The sequence below is a fragment of the Thunnus thynnus genome, chromosome 21 (genome assembly GCF_963924715.1).
Source record: "Thunnus thynnus chromosome 21, fThuThy2.1, whole genome shotgun sequence".
Classification (NCBI taxonomy): domain Eukaryota; kingdom Metazoa; phylum Chordata; class Actinopteri; order Scombriformes; family Scombridae; genus Thunnus; species Thunnus thynnus.
This window is the reverse complement of record NC_089537.1, coordinates 11980718-12006693: the sequence shown is the minus strand read 5'-3', so window position 1 is coordinate 12006693 and position 25976 is coordinate 11980718. Positions and strand designations below refer to the sequence as shown.

At 42.4% G+C, this 25976-nt stretch overlaps 1 protein-coding gene across 2 annotated transcripts in view; it reads left to right on the top strand.

Moving 5' to 3' along the window:
* Positions 1-1113: 1113 nt before the first annotated feature.
* Positions 1114-25976, top strand: part of nck1b (NCK adaptor protein 1b) — a 28999-nt gene continuing 4136 nt past the window's right edge. The window contains exons 1-4 of one of the 2 annotated variants that reach the window (XM_067577558.1): positions 1114-1383; positions 14078-14130; positions 14599-14839; positions 25216-25970. In XM_067577558.1, coding sequence (XP_067433659.1) covers positions 14614-14839; positions 25216-25970 — 981 coding nt within the window. In that variant the 5' untranslated portion in view covers positions 1114-1383; positions 14078-14130; positions 14599-14613. Of the gene's footprint in view, positions 1384-14077; positions 14131-14598; positions 14840-17836; positions 17988-25215; positions 25971-25976 lie in introns of those variants that run through there. The other variant, XM_067577557.1, reaches the window with a different exon arrangement.

Here is a 25976-nt window from a genome sequence, read left to right as displayed (position 1 = left end):
ATCATCCACACCTTTATACATTTCCTGCTTCTTTATCTGATTGTCTATTTAAGAAAAAGTTGCCAAAATTACAAAATAGCAGTTTCACTAGATTATAAAGTATGAATAGGGCTGGAGTCCCACTCAGTGCTTTAGAGAAAAATACAGCTTTTCTTTTGGACAACTGATTGTGATATGTCTGTGGATGGATTAGTCGTACATTAGTCTCTCTCCTCTTACAGGGTGAAAAAAACGTGTTAGATGCTTATGTGAGTGCAAAAAATCAGCAGCTGCAGTGTGATTTTTCTTTTTTTATATACTTTATTTACAGTTTTCAATTTTACAATGACAAAACACATTGAAAGGGCATACAAAACAGCACAAAGAAAATTCAACACAAAGTAGAACACAAACAGAACAAAACAGCTGCCACACAATTTACAAGATTACATGATAATAATAATAACATTATTTATATAGCACCTTTAAAAACAGAGTTTTGACAGACAACGCATGGATACTCAGAAGGCAACATAACAACAAAAAGCCAAACAGTAAGGCTAAAACAAAAGCAAGACAAAATGAAGGTTAAGTTAAGACAAGAGGACAAAAAGACAATGAAAAAGACAAAAAGGTAAAAGACATTAAAAAAACAGTAAAAAAAAATATGAAAAACATATATAAATAAATAAAAGGAATACAAAGCAGCTACACAAGCTGTTCAGACTCCATAAATGGACAGTCTTTCAAAAACGAGGTAAAGTAACATGAGAGAGCCATTCCAAAATTGCAGTCCAGAAGTTGTACAGTGTAAGGCAAGAACCAAAAACAGATGTGCTAGTGACCTTTCAGCAGAGCAACACTTGTCGCATTCAGAGGACACAGTTTTGTTTTTGAGTAATGCAGTCTATGCATCTCCTGGTACTGTATTAACGTGTAACGCGTGTTAATAGAACAATGAGCCGGGGACATTGCCTTTTCCCAGAACTCTGCTGATATCTCTGAAGTCAAGTCACTGGCCCAGGCTTCAGCAAGCTGCAGCAGTGTGTGATTGACTTACAATCCCATTGTCCAATCAAAAGAGAGTCTACTCCTCTGCAGCCAATCGCGTGCGAGTGGGCGGGACCTAGAGTCTGGTCTGAACAGCTTGTGTAGCTGCTGCTTAGCGAGCCTAGCTGCGCTGCTGAGCAATGACATGCTTTGATATAGAAATGCTATTCCAACGGGGCACACAGTGTCTCATCAGCTAGGCTAGCTCCTTGGAGTGGGGGAAAAAAATAACTGGCTGCTTGCTAGGATTCTCTGGATATCACTTGTGTGTATCAAACTCCCCAGTTTGTGTGACGCGTCTACACGTTAAGTACATCCTAAAGGACACAAGAAAAGGTGGCTATCAGCAAGCAGGTAAGACGTGGTAATGACTGAGCAGTGTATGAATCTGTGCTGCCACTGACGAGAAAGCTACAGGCTAGCTCCGGCTATCTTTGAATTCACCGTGTAACGTTATAAGTCACGTCGGCTAACAGCTAACTGTTATCCCAGACAAAAAAAGAACAGTTGTCGCCTTGCCAACATGGCCAACATACGGTTTCCCAGCTGGCTAAACGGCTAGTTTCCATACCACCGTGGTATTTGTTACAATTAAAAAGCAATTAGTGAGTATTCCTAGCCAGGTTAGCCAAGTTAGGTGGCGTGACACGCTGTCAAGCTTTAAGTTAAAAAAGATAAATGCTCGGTTAAAACTGCTCTACAAGCTATTCATGTGGCTGCTCTTCATTTTTCTGCAGTGCACCACGTTAACGTTGCTTTTTTTTTGTCTGAGATTGTAAATGGAGAGGACGCCTAAACGGTAGCGACAATACACGGTTTCCAACGCAAATAGGCAGCATCTTCCACATTGCCTTATTATATTTAACCCTAACCTATATTTTCTAATGTATCTAAAGCTCAAGTTGAAGTTGTTGCACTGATATGACCCAGCCTGGTCATGGTCACGGTGGAGGCATTCCCTAACATTAACTTAGGGTTCCCATTACTTGTGTTAAGCAGCTCTCTGGCAACACTAGTGAATGGGCACACATAAATGGCTATTGTGGTCAGTCTATCACCATGGCCTTTTGTTGATGCATAAAAATCAGGGTTGCAACAATTATCATTGTCAATGAATCTTTTTCTTTAAAGGTTGAATAATGTTTTTAGAAAATAGTAACAAAAAAAGTCCATAATAGTTTCCCAGAATCCAAGGAGATGTCTTCAGATGTCTTGTTTTGCCTGATCAGCAGCTTAAACCCCCAAAATATTCAGTTTACAATGATAGAAAACAGAGAAAAACAGCAAATCGTCACACAGGAGAAGCTGGAACCAGAGAATGATCAGTGTGTTGCTATATAATAAATGACTTAAACAGTCTATTGATTATTAAACCGCAATAGTTGCAGATAAAATTTCTGTTAATCAACTAGTATATGGACTAATTGCTTCATCTCTAATTGGAATAGAGAAACACGCAATCATCATACCAAGAGGAAAAAGTCTGGGAACTTGCATCTACCTTGGAAGACCTGTAATAAGTAGGCAAATGTACTGTGTAAGTGAGACCAATTCTGTTTTTGGGCAAGATTTTGGGTAATTGCTCCCTCTGTTTATCTCTTGACATTGTTTCTACCTTACACAACCAAAGCCAGACTAAATGCCATGCTTCAGTAGCACAATGGGTGATAAGGCTGTATAATTGTTGGCAAGCTCTTGTGGCTTATATTTGTGTGGTCTGCGCCAAAACTTGTTCAACAGTACAGTTTGAAACAATCAACAGATTAACATAGCTTGAGTAGTTTTATCTCAATGTTATTAATTTGAAGATATATGGTTAGTTGGATCTGAATGATTTGAGGAGAGGGGAGGGGGTAGCCTGTGTGTCTTTCCGAACGCCAAAGGGACGGGGGTGGGTGAGTGGGGTGTCTTTTGCAGCTGCTGAATAGTGTAGTTTCTGTAATTATTGTCACAGTGACAGACCTCTTCACAGTCTCTCATTAAGGTTGCAGGGAGGTGAGAGGGGGTGAGGGACATTTGGTCTGCTCTAGCTCTGTTCTCAGTGGGAGTCAGAGGGAGGATAGTAGCAGCTCTCTAGGAGAAAGATAGTGGAGACCGGCTTACCAGCATGATTTTTTTGGAGTCTTATTTACATTTTCCATTGTGCGTTTAAGGCCAATTCAAGAAAATTGCTATTAAGAGCCCTGCGGAGTTGACCTACTCCCATCAGCTGCTAGTTCCTGACATAACTCACATAACTTAAAAGATGAGAACTCTCACTAAACTAAAGCTTTGACTTTTCAGCTATGCATGCAGACACTGCAGTGATGTGGCCTTTTTGATACTTCATCTGTATCCTACTCATAAGCTACTTTTGATTCACATGCCCTCTAACACCAACCATTCTTTGCTTGTTTGGATGTTATGACAGTATAATCTTACGGATATGGAGTGATGGGCTCTTTCTGTGTAAGATCTTGCCCCTGCCTCCTTCCCAGAGCCTGGCTATGTGCTACCAGTGGCCTCCAGCAGCCAAATCTGTCCCCGCAGCCTAGGGGAAAATACCAACTGTGCATTTTCATGATAGCCAAAAAACTAATGTGGCTGAAAATTTCCATGGTCAAATGACAGGCTCTGGAATCTCTATTGAAGTTGAGAAACAGGGGATTTTCTTTTTCTGCAATCGTGTCTCTTCTCTGTTATCTCTCTAATCTTAGTTATTGCATAAGCTCTCTTCCATTTCCTCATTTTCTTTTATGATTTTTTTTTGTAAGAAATGTTTTCCTATGACTGCCCATGCATGCAGGGCTGTTTGAACAGTCAATAACAAAGATACTTTTTTATACCTAAACTAAGTTCACCTGCTAAAAAAAGGAACTTAGCTGTTTTTTTAAGAGCAGCAGCAACAAGGGGAAGGATGACAGGTGCACTTTTTTTTTCTTCTTTTTTTTTTAACATCATCAGAAATTTTCACACCTGAAACATTTAAATTAATGCCCTGTTCTGCTGTTAATGTACACCCACGCAAAGTCATCAAGCCCTGCACAGTTAATGGTATTTATAATGTGACAATATTTCTCCCCACTTCTGCAAAACTTCATCATACAGGCAATCTGTGGTCTAGATATTTGCTATCATTTCTAATTCGGAGTAAGTGATTTTACTTCCTCATGATGGGGAAGAGAAGTGTGCGCTTTCCTAGGTGTTTTTTGTTTATTACTCTATTATGGTTCGGGGTTTTCTTTTGGTTGGTTTCACAGAGTAAAAATGAGGATGTGTGTACTAGAAACCGTAGCTGTCATTGTGATGACAGGCATCTTTCTGTTTCCATAACAAAAAAAAAAGCAATATCGTGAAAATACGTTCTTAGAAGTGAAATGTAGACTCTTGAAAGGCAGGAAGATTTTCACTGTGATGCACTGAAGTTGTTCTTAGTCATATGAATTTGTTGAACCAACAGTAGGTGTAGCTAACAGATTGTCTTCACTCATAAGCCTCTTTCACACACAGTTCCCGGTAAATTACTGGGATAACCTTTCAGGCACCGCTAGTGATTATCACTATTCACACATGCAGCTACATTCAGGAACATTTCCATCTTGCACCTTTTCACACATGCCAAGGCAATGCTGGAATAGATGGGGCAAGGGACACTCCAGCAGATGTTGGTAATGCAACACTTACAGATGCCAACTGCCATAAAACTCAACAGAAGAAGAGGATGATTGGGCGAGGCCGGATTTATGTGTACGTGGCAGAAGACGTCTCTTATTTTTTTCAGAAACATGGTGGGCGAGCAGCTGTTTTTGTCCAGTGCCGATGTTCTTGTAATGTATTTAATATTCAACAAGTTTGTGAGACAAATCACCCGCAAAAGCAATGGCAAGGCAACCATAAACAAGTGACAGATTAAAATACATCATCAGCGGAGTCTTTTGATTGGTTTGCTCTCCCCACGTAAGAGCGTCTTTAGTCAGACGGACGTAACCCTTTACGTACTTGTCCTTGCAATGTTACTGCTTTCATTCACAACACAGCCTGCATTTTCCCTGAAATGTTACTAGGTCTTGAGGTGGGAAATTGGTGGTACAGATTTCCCTGATTATCGATTCCTGCTCCCATTCACACATGACCCCATGCAGGAAAAGTTCCTGAACATTTCAGCGATAGACTGCATGTGTGAAAGGGGCTATAGTGTTGACCCCGAGCTCACCAAGTGAGACAACAGGACAACAGGAATATTCTTTTAGTACTGGCTACCTGAAATGGCGTCAGTGATCATGACATTGGTGGTCCATGGTTGGCATCTGGCCTCCAAAGGTGTGTTCAGACAGAAGGAGAGTTTCAGAAGTTCAGTTAGCACACAGGATGCAATACAGCAATGAATTCGGCGCTGCTGGTGCAAGGCAAATTATTGCCTTGCTTTCTGTCTGACAACACTTTAAGATTACTTCACTCAAACTAAACAACTCACCTCTCAGCCTCTGATCCCTGCCTGACTTCTCTCAATGGTTTTGTGTGGAAACTGTAAGACGAGCAATTACATGCGGCATCATATGTGGAAACATCTAAGTACCTCTGAAGGATAGGATTTTTTGGAATAGCTCGGTTGTCCCATGTGAGGAACCATTAAGCTTCTAGAGGTTCTTCATGTAGCTGTTTTGTAAGACAAAACTGTAATTAAAACATCTGACGAACCATATTGTTGATAAATAATATAGACTTTGCATAATATAACACAGGACACAGCCATAAGATGCTTTTGGGAAATGGGGGCCAGAAATGTAAGATGTTGTCTGTTTGGCATTACAGAAACAGCTGTCGGCTTAAAAATCAATATCAAATTGATTCTTCAAGCTACTATGTTTAGAAGTTTCATGTGATTATAGCATCTTTAATTCAGTGGCAAGTCTTTGTTTGCAGAAAAACGTGACTATCCCAGTTAAAATGTGTGTAGTCTCATGTCCCACCCATTCACCCCAGTGTCCGTGGGTTCGATCCTTTTGAAGGGTGAACACCAGGCATTACTGTCTGTAAGTGTCTTTTCGGACGCTCACACTGGGGTGCTGAAGTTGTCAGACTTTAAGTAAAATGACACGAGAACATGAATTACACTCTCAAAACAATATTCTAAAAGGACTCACAGTTTCATCCGAACAGTCCTCCCAGTGTTTAAACTGTGTGTAGGCTGTCTCAGTCAGGCAGCACAGAGGTGAGGCTTTCTGAGCAAAAATTCTCCCTCCTATCAAACATCTTCTTGATCTTGTTGATTTGTGTGGACCCCAGATTTTTGTGGCATCAACATGCAATCTGGAATGCCTCCTGCTCTCAAGATACACAAGTTCCAACACGTGGCTCCCTCAGACTTCTGTCCCAAGTGGCTTGTTTAGTCCTATTGTGACAGCACCCTAGGGCTCACATTTGCCAGGATGTAGGAAGCCAATGTATTCATTTCAACTCTCTGACACAGGCTGTCTGGGATTATTATCTTGCGGTTTACAAATGATCTGCTATTTTGACTGCAACAATGGCTTTTTCCAGAAGGCTGCAGTTGCAACGAGCACAAACAGTAGTGTGGCCAGATTTAGATTTTATGTGTGTCATCTATTTTACTGACTCCTTAATGCTACTAGTAGTCTTAAGTAGCCTGATAGCACACGAGGCCAAACCACAACAACTTTATAGTACTGTAATCTTTAATGTTATGAATTCCTCTGCTTTGTAAACTTGGATTAGACAGTGTGGATTAGTCATTGGGAAATCCCCTGCAGCCTTCAGAGTTGGTGAGGCAACCTGAAGGTTTATTTTGTAGTTGTCTTGATGACAGATTTCTTGATGTGGCCATCACTGGGCCTGGTAGCTGTAAGCAAGTAGGCCACCCAGTACAACAACTGGCAACCCCAGCAACTAGCAGGGTGCAGATGCGGATGTGTAGGCTATGCTAATGTAGGTGGGGTCTGAGGAAATAGATCCTGTCTTGAGGTATTATATTCTGGTTGGCGTCTGCTTATAGAGAGGATGTCGGTATTGCTGTTGCTCAGGCCAGCTGTCGACCACATTAAATACATTTACTGTATATTTGCATGTACTGGAAGGTAATAATTATAAGTTGTGTGAGTCTTACCTTCATTCAATTCATATTAGAAAATAGTAATACAGTGGTTTTATTTCTACATTTAGTCTGTTCAACATAGCTGTAGGCTGGAGGCCTCCTAATGCACTTTGATTTTGTAATTTTCTGCAGTGTATGATACTGATCAGGCTTTTCAGGGCTGATACTGATCACTGATTTACTATATTGCGACAAACTTCTTGCTAACATTTTTTCCAGCAACCACCCACATAAGAGACCCAGTGAAAGCCAGTGCTCAGTGTCACGCATATATAAAGCTGATCTCACCACTCCAAAATATTGTTGCCATTTACCCCTTTTTGGATGTTTTTGTGTATTAGACATTTGTAAATCCACTGTTTAAGACACTTAGCCAAAATTGTATGTGTATCAGCTGCTTCTCACTATGTGGCATCTCATCCAGTTTTCCAGCCACAAAAACAGCTGGACACACAAGGGCTGGAGGTGCACCAAGCAAGCCCCTTCACCAGCAGCATCTCAAGTCTGTGGACAAGCCAGTTATATCCAGTCTCACACTTGCCAAGTGGCGAATATGCAGCCGTAAAGAATTGGGAAGTAAAAATGGGGAAGTGAAAATACTTGTGAAACCATGAGATTGTTAATGTTGCCTCAACTATATATATATATGTATATATATAATATATATATAACTATATTATTAAATCATGTAATGAGTATCCTCTGATAGGAAAGGGTGCCCAATCTTTTAGACTACATATGCCAGTTTGATACCTTATATTTGACTAAGGAATAGACTGTGTAAAGTTCAGTACAGGAGGTATTTGGTAATACATTATCATTTGGATGAGATTCCCCTGAGCGTCATAGAATGGTAAGTGCAGTAAGTCAGAGTGAATGGGCTAGATATTGCAAATGGTAGCGTTTGTTTTGAGTGAGCCTTTTAATGTAAAGTTGGTTTAAAAGACAGTTTGAAACTTTTGGTTGTTGCTATGAGAGCAAATCTCTGGAAATTCTCAAAGGACATGAGCCACGGTCTATTTTAGGCCACTCCAAACTGCCGAGGGTGATCCCAAGGGGTGTATAACCAACTGCTTTCACACAGTCATGAGTGTAGCCTATAACACTGGAGGCCCCTCTGTCCTTAATTAAGTTTTAATATGATAGTGGAAAAAGACAGTTTTCTAATGTGTAAAGCTGTGATTTCTCCCAGCAGGACCGGTGTCAAAGTTTGAATTGGTCCCAAACTTGATCTGTCATCTCTTAAATGAGGTTACATGCATCAATGCAAAGAAAAGATAAGTTATCTGAACTCATCTGAACTGAGGGGTCAGGTCTGCACTCTGTCAGATTGCATCACTTTCCCATCATCCGGTCACCCTTGTGTCCACACTTCCTGTCTCACAGCTGGCCTGCCAAGTCTCCCATGACCCTTTGCTGCTATGCTGCTGTTTTGTTTTGGGAGAATCTGGGACAGCTGGGATGAGATGCAGTCTCATGGGTTTTAGTTGCTGTGGTTCGATGTGAAAAGAGCACAAGCGTGTATTAATCGCGTCCGTCGCTGTCCTGCGCTGTCGGTTTGTGAAGCAGACCTGCCCTGTGGCTAAAATGTAAGTTTTGGTGTAAGTCGGAGGAAGTGCAGCAGTGCCAGAGGGGCTGAGTGAGCAGTGAGCATACAGAGCACATTCCAGAAGGCAACAGAGCCCTGTGATTTTAGCAGGCTGTCACAGGGATTAGGTTACTCTGTCTGCCTCTGTGAGCTCATGCTGTTGCTGTCTCAGTGCCTCAGCAATCCAGCCCAGCAGTGGTTCACTGTTAGCTCCCGCTGCGAAGAGAGACAAGGATCTATAGTCGTTCTCTTAGGCTCGCTTAGCTTACACAGTATCCTGTTGTCGTGATGTCATATTTTTACCGAGAACCTCTCATGTCACTTTGGTAAATAAAGTCAGGGCCATTCACTGAAATCCTTACAGTTCCAGTCCTACCCATGCATATCTCCAATATAGTATCTCTATGAAACGCATTGCCGCATAGGCCACTGGGTGTGCTCTTTGACTACATCTCCACAGCGCGGATGTCTGTCCCTGACTGAGTGATGAAGTTACGCCATTGGTCGGCCAAGTGCCGCCACTTCCTGTGCCCGTTTCAAATCAAAAGCACTCGTTAAGTGTTTCATACACGGTCCAGCCATATACTAGGTTTTGAACTAGTCTAGTTTTCCCTGCAGAGACACAAGGGGTTGTGGCTGCAGCTGTAGACTTGCAGGATGTGGTGAACTCATGTCACTGTTGTTTCATAGTAACATAACTCGCAAAGCTGCACCCTGCATCACTATTATACCACAGTTGTTGTGGTTTGCGGTTAACAGTGCCACTTAAGCATCTTAAAATTTTATTGACTACCTAACTAAACTTACTAAAATCTAACTAGAAAATGATTACCCTTTGCTGTTTTAAATATTGCGATGATAACAGTGCCAGATTTGGGTTACAGTTGTATGCAAAAGTTTTGGCACCCCTTGACAAATATATATATACCACATATATAAATATTTTGGGGATTTTTTTTAATTTAAAAGATGTAGACACAGTCTCTCTAGGATATGGGGAAAAACTCAATATTTTCAGCAGCATTAATGCATAATTACTTTTTAAGTCACATAAAAAAAAATAAAAACATCATTGTGGTATGTGCAAAAGTTTATGGACTGTAAGAATTCTGAAGTCTCAGATTCGTTTTACATGGTCTCAGACCTTAATCAGCCCATTAGGCCTGAGATGTGCCAACAATTGTCATTAGGAAATGTCAGCTGGTGCCAACTTTGGCTCTTCAAACCTTGTGTGAACCCTCAGCAACCATGGGTTCCTCTAAGCAGCTGTGTAACACTCTGAAAATGAAAGTTGGTGCCCACAATGCAGGGGGAAGACTACAAGAAGAAGTGTCAGCTTGCAGTTTTCACTGTGAGAAATGTGATAGAGAGGTGGCAGTTTAGGGGAACTGTGGAGGTCAAGATGACAGTTGGAAGACCAAGAAAACTCTTAGAAAGAACAGCACCTGCAGGTCAGAAAGGCAAATCAGAACCCCCATTTGACTGCAAAACACCAACAGGAAGATTTAGCAGACTTGGGAGTGGTGGTGCACCGTTCCACTGTGCAGTGATGCTTGCACAAACAAGACCTTCATTGAAAAGTCAGTAGACTAAAACCTTACCTGTGTCCTCAACATAAAGTAAGTGGTCTCCTGCTGATGGGAAGCAGTTGTGACCAGTGTTGGCACTCTTGAGAACATGAGTGGATTACTGATAATAACACTGGATGACCTGTCACTGGCCCACAGCTGCTGTCATGGGAGTAGATAAGTTGGACCTGCTTTATCAGCTTGGTATTTAGTAGTTAAGAGCACTGTATGTTCGAATGTCATAAATAGGCTCTCCTCTTGTACAAACATATTTCATCTTGCGACATGTATATGACCACACAGTTTACTCTTCTGTTGACTCCAGTCAGTTGAAGACTTTTTAGCTCAGAGCTATTTTTGCAGGTAAAATGTCAAATACTGGGTTGAAATGATTAGTCAGTCAATCAATTGATTGTTTTCATGGCAAAAATGCCAATCATTCTCAAATGTGATGATTTGCTACTTTTCTCTTTGTATCATTGTAAAACTGAATATTTTTAGGTTTGAAGACTGTTGATCAGACAAAACAAGCAATTTGAAGTTGTCACCTTGGGCTCTGGGAAATTATGTTTTTTGTTTGTTTGTTTGTTTGTTTTTACAATTTCCTGACATTTTTTAGAGTAGACAACTGATCAACCAAAAGTTTAATGTAGAGTTTTATTGATATTCAAATCTGCTATCAGGTGGCCCAGTTCATTGTTCCTCTTTCATAGGGTTTGCTTGGTTGGCCACCTGTTTGATACGTTATCAGAGCTGTAATTCAGTTAACTGCTGTTATGATTGTATTAATGTAAACTGAATGTCTTCTGCTGCTGCTGCTGAGCCACTTGATCTTATTGTGAAGCAGCTAGAGGAAATATTGCATTCAATTGCCATACTTATTGGTTCAGTTAAAAGCAAAATATCAACATATGGACTTTCTCTTGGTGCTTCACTGTCAGCAGATCACTTGTATATATTGCAAGGGAGGAGTGGTAGCCACAGTGAGCTGGGAAAACCCTGCAGTTCCCACTGGCCACTAGATTTGACCACCTGTCTACCATTCCATGCGGTCTGGTCGCCCTTGTTGACAACCACAAAGCTCGTGCGTACAGATCCTGCTTTGTTTTATGTCTGTTACTCAAGTTATTTTCGGAGTTGGACTGGCTTTTTTTTTTTTGTAAATATAAGTTACTCATTACAAAGGTCATTGGCTATTTGGCTGGGAGCAGTGATTCATTACGTCATTACATCTGTGACAGTCTCTTTAATGAAACCTTTCCAAATCAGTAACAGTGTCCTTCATACTCGCCAAATTCTGAGGAGTTCTCCCTCCCGGGCATGACCTTCTGAATAATCACAAAGCAGCTTGAAATGAAATTTTGACGCATATTTCTCATATGTCAGAAGTTCAGAATAGTCAAAAAGGGACTCATAATGCCGATGAGACAGACAGAAGATGAGTCAGCACCATACTTATTGCATCTTAGGTCCCACTATGGTCTGTTTTAGTGATCACAAAACTTGCAGCAAAGAGGCTGCTCAAAATCAGATTTTAACTTGTTTAACTAAAATAAACACAGGGAACTCATGCAATTATTTGGAAATACTTGTTTAACTAAAGAGAAGCCCGTAGTAATTGTGTATCAGAAAGAAAAGACAAATGGAGGATCTAGATCAGATTTGTGTGGGTGGTGATGGATTGGTGTTACCTGTAAATTGTGCCAGGCAGCAGGGTAAACGGAGATCTGTGGACGTGAATGCGACACCATTTTAGCAGTTTGACCTGTCTGACCTCGTGTTTAGGGCTTTGGGGTGGCGAGTGGCCTTGGCTCAGTCTGCAGCTGAACGATTAGCTCAGAGCATCTGTTGCCTAACTTTCTGATCCTCCCTCACATCTGCACTGTCGTAAGTCACCGCGGTGTTAATGTGCACTTAGTCCTCAGCCACCCTAGACATTGAGGGGGGGGGGGGGGGGGGGTGTCATGGCAACTACAAGAAGTGAGATTGAGATGCGGTGTACTGACTGAAAATGAGAGATAACTGGGAAAGATATAGTTCCCCATTAATGGTTCTGTCATGCGATGTTGGGGAGAGAAGTGAGAAAAAAAGATAGTTAGGGAGGGATGTTGAAAATGGAGAAGGAGCACATATACACACTTGTCAGCCTCTTTGGCAAACAGTTATCCAGCCCAGCCCAGGGAGTGGAGAGATTGTTGCCTTTGTCTTGGTGAGAGAGGCAGCACTCGAGGAGAGTAAATCAGCTCTTTGTTTTTGTGTGCCGCTCCCTAACTTGTCTCCTAGTGTTCATTAATTTAATTAGAGATGGAAAAGGAGCAGGTAATGACATGCCAGGAGATAAAATCACATACACATCCAAATGTTCTCTGGTAAACAAAGTCAGCAACACCCCACATGGAGAAAAATAACCCAGACCACAGTTGCCCCCCCCCCCGTAAAACCTGCAGATCTGTATATTACATGTCTTAGCTTTAGACTGCACTCTTGTCATGGTCTTATCCACTTGTATCCAATGAGGAGGCAGAAATGAGACTTGGCACTATCATCCACTGTTTTGTTTTCTGTTTGAACATCTCATCAACATCTTGACTTCTCCTCCAGAAAATCTTGAGGAGAGTATCTCTATCTCAGCCTATGCTTATTTATTTATTTTACTACTCAAACTCCTCCTACAATCGTGCTGAAGGTTAGCTTGGCTCCCTATGCTCCTTGTGTTTGCCTAAGATCAGGTTATGGGCCTATCTCAAGGCCAGCTGCAGCTGAAACCTAGACACTCATGCTTCAAATAAAAACCAAGAGCTCTCAATCAATGAGGTCAGTTTCTGGTCCCTTAAGTCAGTCAGGGGGGGAAAGGTGAAACTCCATCCACTCCCATGACATCAGAGAAGTGAAGCAGCCGCGTCAATAGCTCCTCACTCCCTCAGTGTTAATCAAAGTATCCGCAGTATTAACCAAAGCATAGCCTTGCAGTGCTGAAGGCTGTATGGGTCATAAGACCAGCTGTTGTGAATGTGCTCATTGTTGAACATAGACAAGTTTTCATAGTGGATCACAGTACTCCACATCACAGTTTTAGAATGCCTCAGGAGCATCAAAGTTCTTGTGATGAGCAACATTGCAGATGATGAAACCGAGCCTCTAACATGGTTCACAAACGCACAGCATCTGCATAGGCTGCACACTTAGGAATATTAATAGGCCTGTGCTAAATTTAAAACAATATCCTGCATCGTCGGTGTTCAGTGAGCACTCTGCTCACTGATGTAGCCACACTGCTGATGCAGAGTGCCCCTCTTCTTCGCTTCCCTGTTACATTAATCTTTGCCATCTTCCTGGCTCCCTGGTTCATGTCTGATGCTTAACACAATGGACAATCGTTGGACGGCTCCTGGGAGGAAAATCATCCTCTGTGTAAATTTCTGAAGAATGTGGGTACTGATAGATTAGCTCTACACTCTCTGGCAGCTGCTAGTGTTGAAGCCTGAAAAGAATAGTCATTTACATCTGTTATTTCTAGAAGACAATTGATGGGGGGAAATTGTGTCTGAAGAGACTAAACTGTTGAAATGGTAGCTGGCATTTACTCAGGATTCTGGCCTTGCTGTGGTGTATTTGGATGAAGTGGTCCAGTTCATGTCAACGATTACTGTAATGTAGCTGATATGAACAGTGGCTCTGTTGTGCTTAGCAATTAGGACTCGAAAACAAAAAACAGATTGAGTATTATCAAAAAAAAATCTTTGTGAAAATCTTGAAGACATCATTTGTAATTCTCTCGTCTTGTTTTTGTTCTTTTTCTAGGTCAACACTGAAGTATCAGAGCCCCTGAAGTTCTCAGCTTTGATGCAGTACAGGTACAGTTGTCTATTTCCAAACAGTTTCTAAATTAACTTTTGGTGTGTCTCTTACCTCATCATTGTTGTTTGGGGCAAACAGCACAGTTGGAGGATAGAATGTGTATGAAGCCCGGCAGACAGAGAGGAAACAAATACTCTTGGTTTGTGGTAGGCCAGATATGTCAGTTCAGAAAGATATGTTGTGAAAAAGAGGTACCAAATAAGTTTTTTTAACTCAATTTCTTAGTTATGATCATGTTATCAAATGCTTATAAAGTTGTCATTATTGCAAAAGAACAAGAAGATAAATGTCATGTCTGTCCATATCCAAAATGGCAACACATGAGACACACTAAACACTTGTTTAGATGACACAATTTAAAAGACATCCTTGGTTTTATCAGTTGAAATTGTCTGTTCTATAGAATATACATTTTGGTCACTCTGACATCTGTCCTGTGTCTTCTCCATCTTTCTTTCCAATAGTGTACCCAGTGCAAGATGACGGAAGAGGTGATTGTCATCGCCAAGTTTGACTACATGGCCCAGCAGGACCAGGAGCTGGACATCAAGAAAAATGAGCGCCTCTGGCTCCTTGACGACTCCAAGTCCTGGTGGAGGGTTCGAAATGCCACCAACAAAACAGGCTTTGTGCCGTCCAACTATGTGGAGAGGAAAAACAGTGCCAGGAAAGCTTCTATTGTCAAGAATCTCAAAGACACGCTTGGTAAAAATCTGTTATTTCAGTTTATAAGTCAGTGTTGTATTCAGCATTTGATGGTTTAACAGTCTTTTGCCACAAGGTTCCAGTTAGCCTGCATAGATATTTGCACTCAAACATTTATATATCTTCAGTCACACCTAACATCTTTTTGACTGTAGGAGAACTTGCTTTATGTTTCATGCACAGTTTTTGTTCTTCAACCTAAACAGAGACAACATCTTTTATGTAGGCCAGCCCTATCTCTTTGTCTTTGACCACAATGTTGTGGTGTGTAATATACTGTATGATGAACCACCACAGGAAGGTGGTCCCTGCTTGATGTATGATTGGTTGAAACTCTGAAAGCTCCCTTTTCTCACAGTGCACTTAGACTAAAGCTTCAGTGTTTAATTGGAGTGTCTATAGTGTAGTGTCTGATGAAAGGAGGTGTTTTTTCCATTTTCCCTTGAAGCATGTACTCAGGTAAGGCATTTATAGATTTTTTAAATGTTAAATACAAATGCAAACAAAGTTGGGCTATTTTTGTCTTACAGTAGTGGCTCAATTTAACACTATATCTTGTGTTAATAAATCTAAATATCTCCACTTTCTGTTTTTGTGTGTGACCAATCACAATAGAGGATTTCCTCCTGCACTATTATTGCAACCGGAATAGATATGGCACAGGTGTTGTCTGCACTGTCAACGCAACAGTATAATTTCAGGGCGCTGCCATTTGCCAAGGGCCTTGTACTGCCAAGAGCACTCCAAGCCAAATGTAACTGTGTATGTAAGCCAAGGTTACCATTTGCCTTAGCTTAATTCTACTCGACGACAGACATTCATGATATTTGGGATACAAACTCTGACCACTGGTATCCAGTCTGGAACACAGCCATATAGCTCCGAATTTATTTTGGCTTTGATTTTTAACATCTAATAATTTCCTCTATGTGTTTTCATCAAATGAGAGGGCATTGTCTTTAGGGTCTGATGCTTTTCATACTTTAATCTCTAATCTGTTCTGCTCTGCAGGGCATCATTCTCAAATAAGAGCATGATAGACTAGTCTTGTTTGTTGGTATGCTTCTGCCATGCTTGTTTAGCCCGGATCTCATTACATAACACCTTGTTAAAGGTTGTACACCAGCATTTACCACTGTATTAAAGGGAGACTCACACATGATATTGACAGTAAATCACATTGACCTTTTTTATAAACACGCACAATACATTTCTCCCACATTATTTTTAAGTTTTAAAGAACTGTTGCAATAATTTCTTATCAGAGAGGTGGCAGTTTGTCAAACATCACAGTTGTCAGTGCACAGTAGTTTCATCAGATGTATTGTCTAGCTGGACTATGAAGCCTAAGCCAGCCCCTCGCTGTTTATGGGCGTATGTGACAAAAGGAAAACATCAAACCACACTTATGAGACTGAGAAAAGAGGTAGCCTTATCTCCTTTGCTCAACTTTGATGTGGTGATGATTATGTACTGGTGCGTAGGGTGACTTTGCAAGCAACTCATGGGCCCCAAAGTGGCTTTTCTTTGCATAAAGGACTGAAAATGTGGGGGATATTCTGGGTACAGCTAACCCGATGTGTGTCATTTAGCTATAACCATCACATACTGCAGTATAAGCAAAACACAACTGTTAGACTCGTGAACTGTGTCTTCCCGTTAGCTGCGCAGTGTTTTTTGTTTAAATGTGTGTGCGAGCGTCGGGGTGAGGGGGGACGGGTGACATTCAAGCTCTGAAATGCTCTGATGACAAATGCTCTAACAGGAAGAAACCACTTGAAGCTTTTTTTTTTTTTGTAAACACCTCATTCATTTTTTTTTCACTTTCAGTCGTGTCTCCTATTGAACTGAATTCAATTGACAAGACTTTTTCCATTTGTTGTCGCTTTACTGCTGTACTGGAAGCCTGTCCAGTTTGTTTTGCCCTGAAGTGTGTAGGTTTGTTTGCCTGTCTCTTACGTGTAGTGTGTGTGTAGTGTGTGTGCGGTTGGGTGGGAAGGCGTGTGATAATGCACCACAGCAATGGAACCTCCCAACAATTTCCACCTGTCATTACTTCTATTGATCAAATAACCTCAGGTGAACAGCTGCACAGATGACACACACACAAACACAGGCTCAGGTCTCACTTCACTCGCACACATACACCCAATAAAACATGGGCTAATTCAAAACATGAGCTAAAGCATACTGAGCAGCCTGTAAAACACTAATGTAATCACAGAAAGCTTGTAAATACTTCACCTCCATGTATACTATTTATGATCTAAAAGTAGATTAAGGACATTTAAACTTGGGGATGGTGGGTGGTAATGTTTGTTGTGTGTGTGTGTGTGTGTGTGTGTGTGGAGAGAGGAGGGGTGACAATAAGAAAAGCAGCCTGATGACCACACTTTCATATGTAATATGGGAAGAAAAATCTATCTTTTTCTTCTTCTTCTTCTTTTTTTTCTTTTTTTAAACAAGCCTGTTGCTGGGTGTGGAGTAGTGTCATCGACTGAAAGAATGCGTGAGGGTATGATCTGTCTGCAGGGCTGTGTGTGTGTGTGTGTGTGTGTCCGTCTGTTTCTGTGTTTGAGGATTCATGTTTCCTGGGTTTGTTGTAAAGTTATGAGTGTGTCTCTACAAACAACTGCAGTCATGTGACACTGAGCACTCACTGACTCACTCAGCCCTTGCAGCGTCCCCACAGATCCCCTCAGAGTTTATCTTACTTAGCCCGGCACCTCGTTACAAATATCAATCCGCAGCTTAAACGTTAATGAAATAGCTCTTTCACTTTCCCCATATCTCTCTTCTTTCATCTCCTTTTTCTTTCTCTCTTTCTCTCAGTCTGAGCTTCAGCCATCCCCCCCCCCCCCTCCTCCTCCTCCCTTCTTGCTTTCCCTCTCCATGAGGCCTCTGTACTGTGCCTTCCAGAGCTGGACTGGAGGCCTCTCCATCCTGCGCTCTCATTGGTTAAGCCTGACCACATGGTCAAGGAGTGGGCTGCCCTGCTCTGCTATCCGCCCAACTCTCTCTCTCTGGGTGTTCACATGGAATAACTCTACAGCTGCAGTGGGAAGCGAGCAGGGGCCGGGAAAGAGACAGAGAGGGAGAGACGGCGAGCCCAAAATGGACATGGCTAACCTATTCAAACATTTCTTTCGTGAGTTTTCAACTTTCTTAGTCTTCTGTCGCTGCTTAAAGTTGTTCTGACGTGTTCTGTTGTTTTACAAGTGGTGTGGAAATCTGGCGTCTGAAGTTTGAGCTGTTACTTTTTTTTTTTTCTTTCCTCTTTGGTCGTGCAGCAGCAGTTGTCAGAATTTTTTTTCATCTCTCTTGTTTGATTTTTCACTTTGGTCGTGAGGCGGTTTCAGCTTCGGGTTAGCCAAAAGAATGTGTCATATTTAGGCGGAAACTGATTTCTGTGCTAACATGTTGTGCTGGCGGAGAAGGAGAGCGGGTGTCTTAACAGCTTTTGAGGCTGTGTCTGTTTGAGCGGCTGCAAAGACTGGGTGGATATGCTTTTGAAAAGCCTTCTGCTGTGCCGAAGCCTGTAATTGCCTCAGCAATCCTTCTCTGTCTCTTTCTTTTAAACACACATACACACACACACAGTAATCCTACTCCATTTTTTTCTAGCGTTTGTCCTAGTGAGTGGGCTGCAACTCAGTGGATTACATTATCATACTTGAAGACCTCCTCTCCACCCTGTTTGGGAATATCTCAAGACATAGCCAGAGTCTGTTTTCTTTTATGTTACCCTCAGGGTGAGCTCGCTCATACTGGGAGGGTCCCCCCCCCCCCCCCCACCACCACCCCCACCCCCACCCCAACACCCCCACCCAGCCACCCGCCAGTCATGAGCTACAGTTGAAGGGACGAGGGGTGCTCATGTAGAACACTGTAGTCATTGTGCTGAGAGGAGGAAGGGGTCTCTGCTGATTGATGGGACCCGGACTCCCATCTCCTACACCTCGCTCGGTTATCAGAGGAATGTCATTACCCAGGCAGCTCCGTGGGCCGTGGATACTTTACAGCCACACCGACACATTTTTTTTTCAAAAGGCCCTGGCGCACACCCATTCTGTAATCTCACCTTGTAACTGTTGAGTGGTATCTCCTGTCTCTGTCTATCTTCCCTGTTTGTGTATGTGTGTGTGTGTGTGTGTGTGTGTGTGTCCACTCTTGCCTTAAGACAGATTGTAGTCTAAGGGTCCAAAGAGTGTGGGATGAGAAGCTGCAAAAAAAAAAAAAAAAAAGTAGAGATGAGCTAACAAACCTTCTAACTTGTGTAAACTGAGAGCTGTTAGTCTCTCCTCTCTCTCTCTCTCTCTCTCTCTCTCTCTCTCTCCCCTCCCTCTGTTTTCCTGTTTCTCAGCCTCCCCAGCGAGCGGAAACTCTAATTTGAGCCACATTTCTCTCTGAGTATTGGAGGAGAGCAGGCCAGAGAGGAAGTGAGAACTTAGAAGGAAGTTGAATCATTGTGCGGGGTCTGTCTGTTGGACATTCTGGCAGTCTCTGTCCCTCGTTTTTCTGCATCCAACTCCCGCGTCATTTCTCCAAACCACTGCTCACTCTTCCCTTTACCAAAAAGCAAAAGACGTAATCATAATAAAGAGATTGGCGGGATCAATGTCACTTAGGCCTAAGATGTTTTTCTCCACTAAAGCCGTCCACTTGTCTTTGTTTTCTGGAGTCTTCTGCCATTAGGAATTGCTCAAGAGGAAGTGAGCTTGTTAAAGAGTAGCCATTGCCATAAACATGTTGGAAGAAGGGATCAATGGAAACATCTACAGCACAGCTCTCCTTGTCTATTGAATTTAATGGTCTCTTAGGCTGCAAATAACAATTATCGATTAATCTACAGATGATTTTCTCAACAAATCAATTGTTGATCAATTGTTTGGTCTATAGAATGTTGGGAAATAGAAAAAATGCCACCACAAGTTCCCAGAACCCATGGTCATGTTTTATAGATATTCAGTTCATTATCATAAAATAAGAAAACCAGAAAATATTCCTATTTGACAAGTTGGAACCAGTGAATTATGGATTATCAAAATAGTTGCTGATTAATATTCAACTAATTGATTAATTCTTATAAAGGTCTCATTTCTAGTTTTGAACGGTTGTGCTGGCTCTCTGAAATAATTAGTTTTAAAACATTGTTGTCCATGTCATGAGTAGCGCTGGGTATAAAATCTCAATACTTTTTTGGCACCGACCACTTGACAGTTTTGACAACTGTCAAGTACAGAAAGCTGGCATCAAATGTTAGTTCCAGTTTCAGCTTTTTTGACTGTATTCTATAAGGCAAACGCCATGTGTGGCAGCATTTAACATTTGAGAACTTTGGCATCTTTTGTGAAATGAAATAATAGTTTTGTAGAAAAACATGTTTGTATTTCTCAATAAGTAAAGCATCTTCTCGGTTCCAGTTTTGTATTGGCACCAGTATTGAAAACTGTCACAACCAGGCTGAGTCATGACACAGGTTTTTGAATTTTTTTAACATTACCTTTAAAGACATGTTTGATTCTTCAATGAACACATCAGTGTGCTGACATCTGTTGCTGCAGTTCTGTATCTGAATGCTGCAGTCATAAAAAAAAATGATTTAGTTAGTTAGTGAGTTCAAAAGGACGCTTTTGTTGGGTAGAAATGCTACAGCTGGAGTTCCATTCCTGACTGTGATGCTGCACTGTCCAGATCAGTAAAAACCAAATGGAGCTCTGTGCTTCTCTCCCTCCCTCCCTCCCTCCTTCCTCCCTCTGCTCTGCTCCATCACAGAGACTGATGGCTGCCTGCTTTTGATGTCTCAGACGGCTGAAGTTAAAAGAGCTTTGCACGTTTCCTGCGCAGCTATCAGTCAGCCATGTTAGCAGTTTGATTGAAGCTGTAGTCTTTAAAAGGGCTGCGCCAGTCATCCCCATTGAAGAATACGCCAACACACTCTTGTCATTACCTTTAATGTGTGAGTCTCTTACTATTCCATACGGCTGAGGGTTGCTGTGTTGCGTCTCATGTCTGGTGAACACGAGTGACACACGCTTTCTACATATAGCTTTCATTTCCGTGTGAGTATACAGTCTCACCAGCGACGGCGCGACTTGCTAAATGATAATTAATCAATGTAGCTAAAATTGCAATTATGACATGATGGTGACTCATCACAGACCAGTGCTCAGACCATGTTGTGTTTAGCTGTCAACTAGCAAATTCATAACACACGTTTTCTGAACAAACAAGCCATTCCACTGTGGCTGAACTTCAAATGTCTAAATGATCATGTTCTGTTCAAGTAGGGGGATGTTCAGGCACTGTCAGACAGCCTGACGCGGGGTGTTGTCGTCCACAGAGGAAGAGCCCTGGAATGGAGGGAAGCCGAGAGGTCGAAAGGGCCCATGCAGACAATGGACAGCCAGCCAGCGTAGGGAGGCCAGAGTTAAAAAACAAAACTAGTTCCTGTCTGTCATTGGTCGCTGAACAAACTGCCCAGCACTTTCTTCTCCTCCTGCTGCGGCCACCTCATCTATAAACAAAAAGTGAAGTTTTTTGGGAGTTGTTTAACATGTGCGTGGTAAAGTCTCTTCGTCATTGTTTGCAGTGATTTACTGCCATTCGACGCAACGTGGCTTCCTTCCTCCGCATCCTCCTCTCAGGAAATGCACAGGAAAAAGCATCTGACGTCGAGAGAGTAAAGTTTCCAGCGCACACTGGTTTTTAAATTTCACCCCCTGTTTTGTAGACCTTTCCCAGGTAGCAGTAAAGCAGTGGCATGGTTTGTGGGTTTCAGGGGAAGCACTCGGCTATCACAGCTGCGCATACACATGCAAAAATTACGCAGTAGGCAGAATTTAGGCTTACCTTCAGATAGAGGGATCACGTATATCAGCTAGAGAGGAGTGGGGGGTTACAATGGAGCATATTTTTTAGTTTTTCACTCGCTACTTCTCCTGTACATGCATCTAAACCCATAAAATATATCTGTTGTCTGTTGTACACTGTGTGTTTATACAAGTCATCATGGAGTTTAAGCTAATTTTCCCTTTTCATGATACAGTCTTTTAGCACACATTTGGCAGACTCTATCAGTTGCTGACAACTTACAATATTTTCCATTTTAATTACATTCTGCTCGTCCTCACACGGTTGTGTTGCGGTAAAGGTGGCAGGTCTGGGTGGTACGGTGGCTTGCTGGTAGGGTAGACAGTCCCATAATTAAAGATTCTTAGCTTCAGTCCTCATAACAACCAGTGATGTGTCTGTCATAACAGCTATGAGTCCTGTCTGAAGTGCTCGACCTCAGACTGCTCAGTCATTGTAACTGGGTTTATATATCATGCAGCCAGACAAGGGCAAGCAAAAAAAAAAAGAAAGAATATAATATTACTTTATAAATATTGTACTAAATTCAGCTTGTTGTTCTAAATGTGAACCATCTGGACCTCCTACTAGTTAATAAATGTTTATGATTTTCTGTACAAATCTCCTCATGATTCTAAATTGTGTTGAATAGCTGAGTATTCAGTGTTTGTGTGTGTATACATTTTTTCTTTTAAGATTGCTTAAATTGCCACTGTATGTTTATTACCCTGAGTAGTCGGCACACTCCCTTCTTCTTGTTTGCCGTTGCTACAAAGTCTCAGCTTACTGAAAGACTCAAAGATCATGCCCAAAGTTCACCTTTTAAAAAACCTCGCTGAGTATCAAGGTAGCGCTCGACAAAATCGGTTAGCATCAGTTGAGCAGATTGCAGCTGTGTCCAGAGCCCTTTTCTCTAACCAGTGCCACGTTTTGTGTTTGGTGTGAAAGCCCTGTAAGATAAGAGCTGCTGATAAATTGTAAGAGGAAGCACAAACTCAGTTTTCTTCTACACTGCCACACAAGTGAATTCTCAGCAGTAAACCCACAACAGCATGACAGATGAGCCCTCAGAGAAGCAGATGCTCTCAATAACAACCCCTTATCTTCACCCAGTATTGTCTACCTATACTATAGCTATACAGGCAAATCCCAACTTCCCTTTACTACCTTTGCTTAGATTGAGCATCTAGTCAAATGCGTGATCTCTGGTTCCATGTTTTTTTAATGCAAAGCCTTTGTGTGACTGCAGCAGGAAGCGGCAAATAATATCCCAGACAAGGACGGTGATAACGGCTGTGTTACCTGGCCAGAGAGATAAAATATAAAGCTCTCAATTGTCAGAGTTGTCAACTGGAGCCAAAAAGTACTTTATTTATGCAGGGTTGACCCCTAACCTTTGTTTGGAGCTAACTAGGTCATTTCCAACTGTGCAGAAGACACATCCTGGGGCTTGCACCTGCACGAACATGTTTCTCTCTTTTTTTTTTTTTCCCTTTCCAGAATGCACATGTGATATTTTAGCTGTTGTGGATCTAGATTCAGTTATTATGTATCATTTCAACACCTAAGAGAAGTAAGGGTTTATGTGTATGTAAACTTTGCGTGTCATATTTTCAATATTTATGTTTATTGTTCTTTTCTTTTCCCTGTTTCTGACATATAAGAGATTGAAATTAGGTATAAGTAGACCTAACCTCCACATACAGACATCGGCTCTTAACACCCTGTCTGGAGTCTGTAGTTATGTACAGTGGTGTGACTAATAACAGGGTCTACCTGGAAGCAATTTGACACCGGACTCTGAGCGCTACCATGAAATTTGTCTCCACTCTTTGAGTCACGGCCACCTTTCAGTAACAATTTATCTGTGGTAAAGCAGATTCGGGATTGTGTTATGACACATTAGTCACGTTCCCCGCGCAGATAACAAACACACACACCGTCCTCCCGGAGACTACACCCTGCCCTGCTGTATAATTTCACCCAGCTGACTTTAGCAATAGCCTTTGCAAACGTAATCAGAAACAGTCACTAATTAAACAGCTATCAGTGTCTGCCTAGTCACGGCTTTAGTCTGGTTTTCCCCACATCATCAGTCAGACCTGTCATAATAACAGTAATGTCATATTAGTGCAAGATCTAGCAAAATGGTGGAATGTTGCTTCCCTTGTTTCCACAGCAAAAAAAAAAGTCATGTATAGGTGCATAGGAGCTGCTTTCTGGTCCTTTTTGGAAAGTGGGAACAAGGCGTGATTACACCACTGGGTCCTCTGCTTAGCTGTGCATGTGTTTCATACAACTGTTGGCATGCCAGGCTGCCAAGTGGAAATTCTTGTCCAGTAAGACGATGACCACAGGGGCTGCCAAAGCTCAGGCCTCAGGGCTCCATAACCCAGGAAAAGGCTAAAGGGCCCGGTAATCCCCCTTCTGGGCTCGTTTTAGAGGTGGTGCAAGTGAGTGCAGGTCTTACATTATGCCAAGAGGTTGAGTGAATGTATCATAAAATACACCATTTCGCTTGTGGTCATTCAACCTGAGTCACCGGCTGACATTTAGCCCGCTAAACAGAAAGACTAGTTGATAAAGTCTTGATAAATACGCTCTTAATCATCCCTGCACTGAAGTCAAATGGTTAGCTCAGTGGGGTGCTTGGAAAGGGAAGGGGTCAGGAGGGATCACAGAGCGGAGAGTCTGTGTGAGTGGAAGGGAGGAACCAGAGCGAGGGAGAGTGTTGGCAGAAATCAGATGGACTTTGGTATCCAGCTGTAGTTCAAGCATGGCTGCAGGTGTCGGGGCAGCTGAGGTGATTAGTGCAATGTGATTAGCAACAATGAAATGAGCGGTCAGCACAGTCGAAAGCTAACAATTAGGACATTACTTTTGTTTTTTAACTTAGTACCGGTAATTCATTTCATGCACGTTTTTTTAAATTTCCACTGGATTTAGAGGCCCATGCCAAAACAAGTTTTCATCCCACTCATACTTTTTTTTTTTTCTCTTCAACCACACCAGCATTGCTTTTTTGTTTCCTCAGCACCTAGACCTAATCCCCAAGAATGTACTTGGGTTTGGAGTGGGGAGTGGGGGGGTTAGGGCACTGTAATGTGGACAAGGAATGATATTTAGCCCTGCTTACCCACCCTCCCTGTATTTCAGCACAACCCCTAATGCTTATTATCGCTGCCTGGTATTTGTCTGGGGTTTTTTTTCTTCCTCCCTTAAATTTTCAGAGGTGTTTTTTGGTGTATGTATGTGTGGTTTTTGTTTTTCTGTTCAGACTTGTTTAACATCAGTGGAAGGGTTTGAAAACTGAAATTCCAGGGACTTTGGTGGTGTTTTAGTGAAATTAAAGTGTAAAGTTTCAAATGAAGACCTAAAGGCCTGTCTGTCTGCTCATTCAAGATGTCATCTGGCTTGTAGTTAAGTTTCTTACCTCATTAACTGAACTTCATTTCTGATAATGATGATGATGATAATGTTCTCTTTGCAAACTTTTAACACCTTTCCTTGATTATTTTGTCCAGGAATTGGGAAGGTGAAGAGCAGAAAGGGGGGGATGAGAGACACGGCCTCCAATGCCGACTCAGACATGTATGCAGATAACGGTGAGCGGCTGTACGACCTCAACCTGCCCGCCCTGGTCAAGTTCAGCTACACAGCAGAGCGCGAAGATGAGCTGTCTCTGGTTAAAGGCACGCGGGTGGTGGTGATGGAGAAGTGCAGCGACGGCTGGTGGCGCGGAAGCTACAACGGACGTTCTGGCTGGTTTCCGTCCAACTACGTGACAGAGGACGTGGATGGGACGGCGGGGGGAGGGGGAATGGGCGGGGGAGGGGACCCGGCTGGATCGCTAACAGAGAAGCTGGCGGCTGTGATGAACAGCACCACGAACGGGAACAGAGTGCTGCACACAGTCCAGGCACTCTACCCTTTCAGCTCAGGCAACGACGAGGAGCTGAATTTTGAGAAGGGCGAGGTGATGGAGGTTGTGGAGAAGCCAGAGAACGACCCGGAGTGGTGGAAGTGCCGCAAAGCGGACGGACAGCTGGGCTTGGTGCCTAAGAACTACGTCAATGTGCTGGACTCCACCTCCCATAAACCCACAGCAGGGCCTGCGGGGCCGCCCACACCTGACTGTGATTACATCTCGCCTTCAGGCAGCGGGCGCTTCGCGGGGAAGGAGTGGTACTACGGGAAGGTGACGCGCCACCAGGCGGAGGTGGCCCTCAACCAGAGAGGCATAGAGGGAGACTTCCTCATCCGAGACAGCGAGTCATCGGTCAGT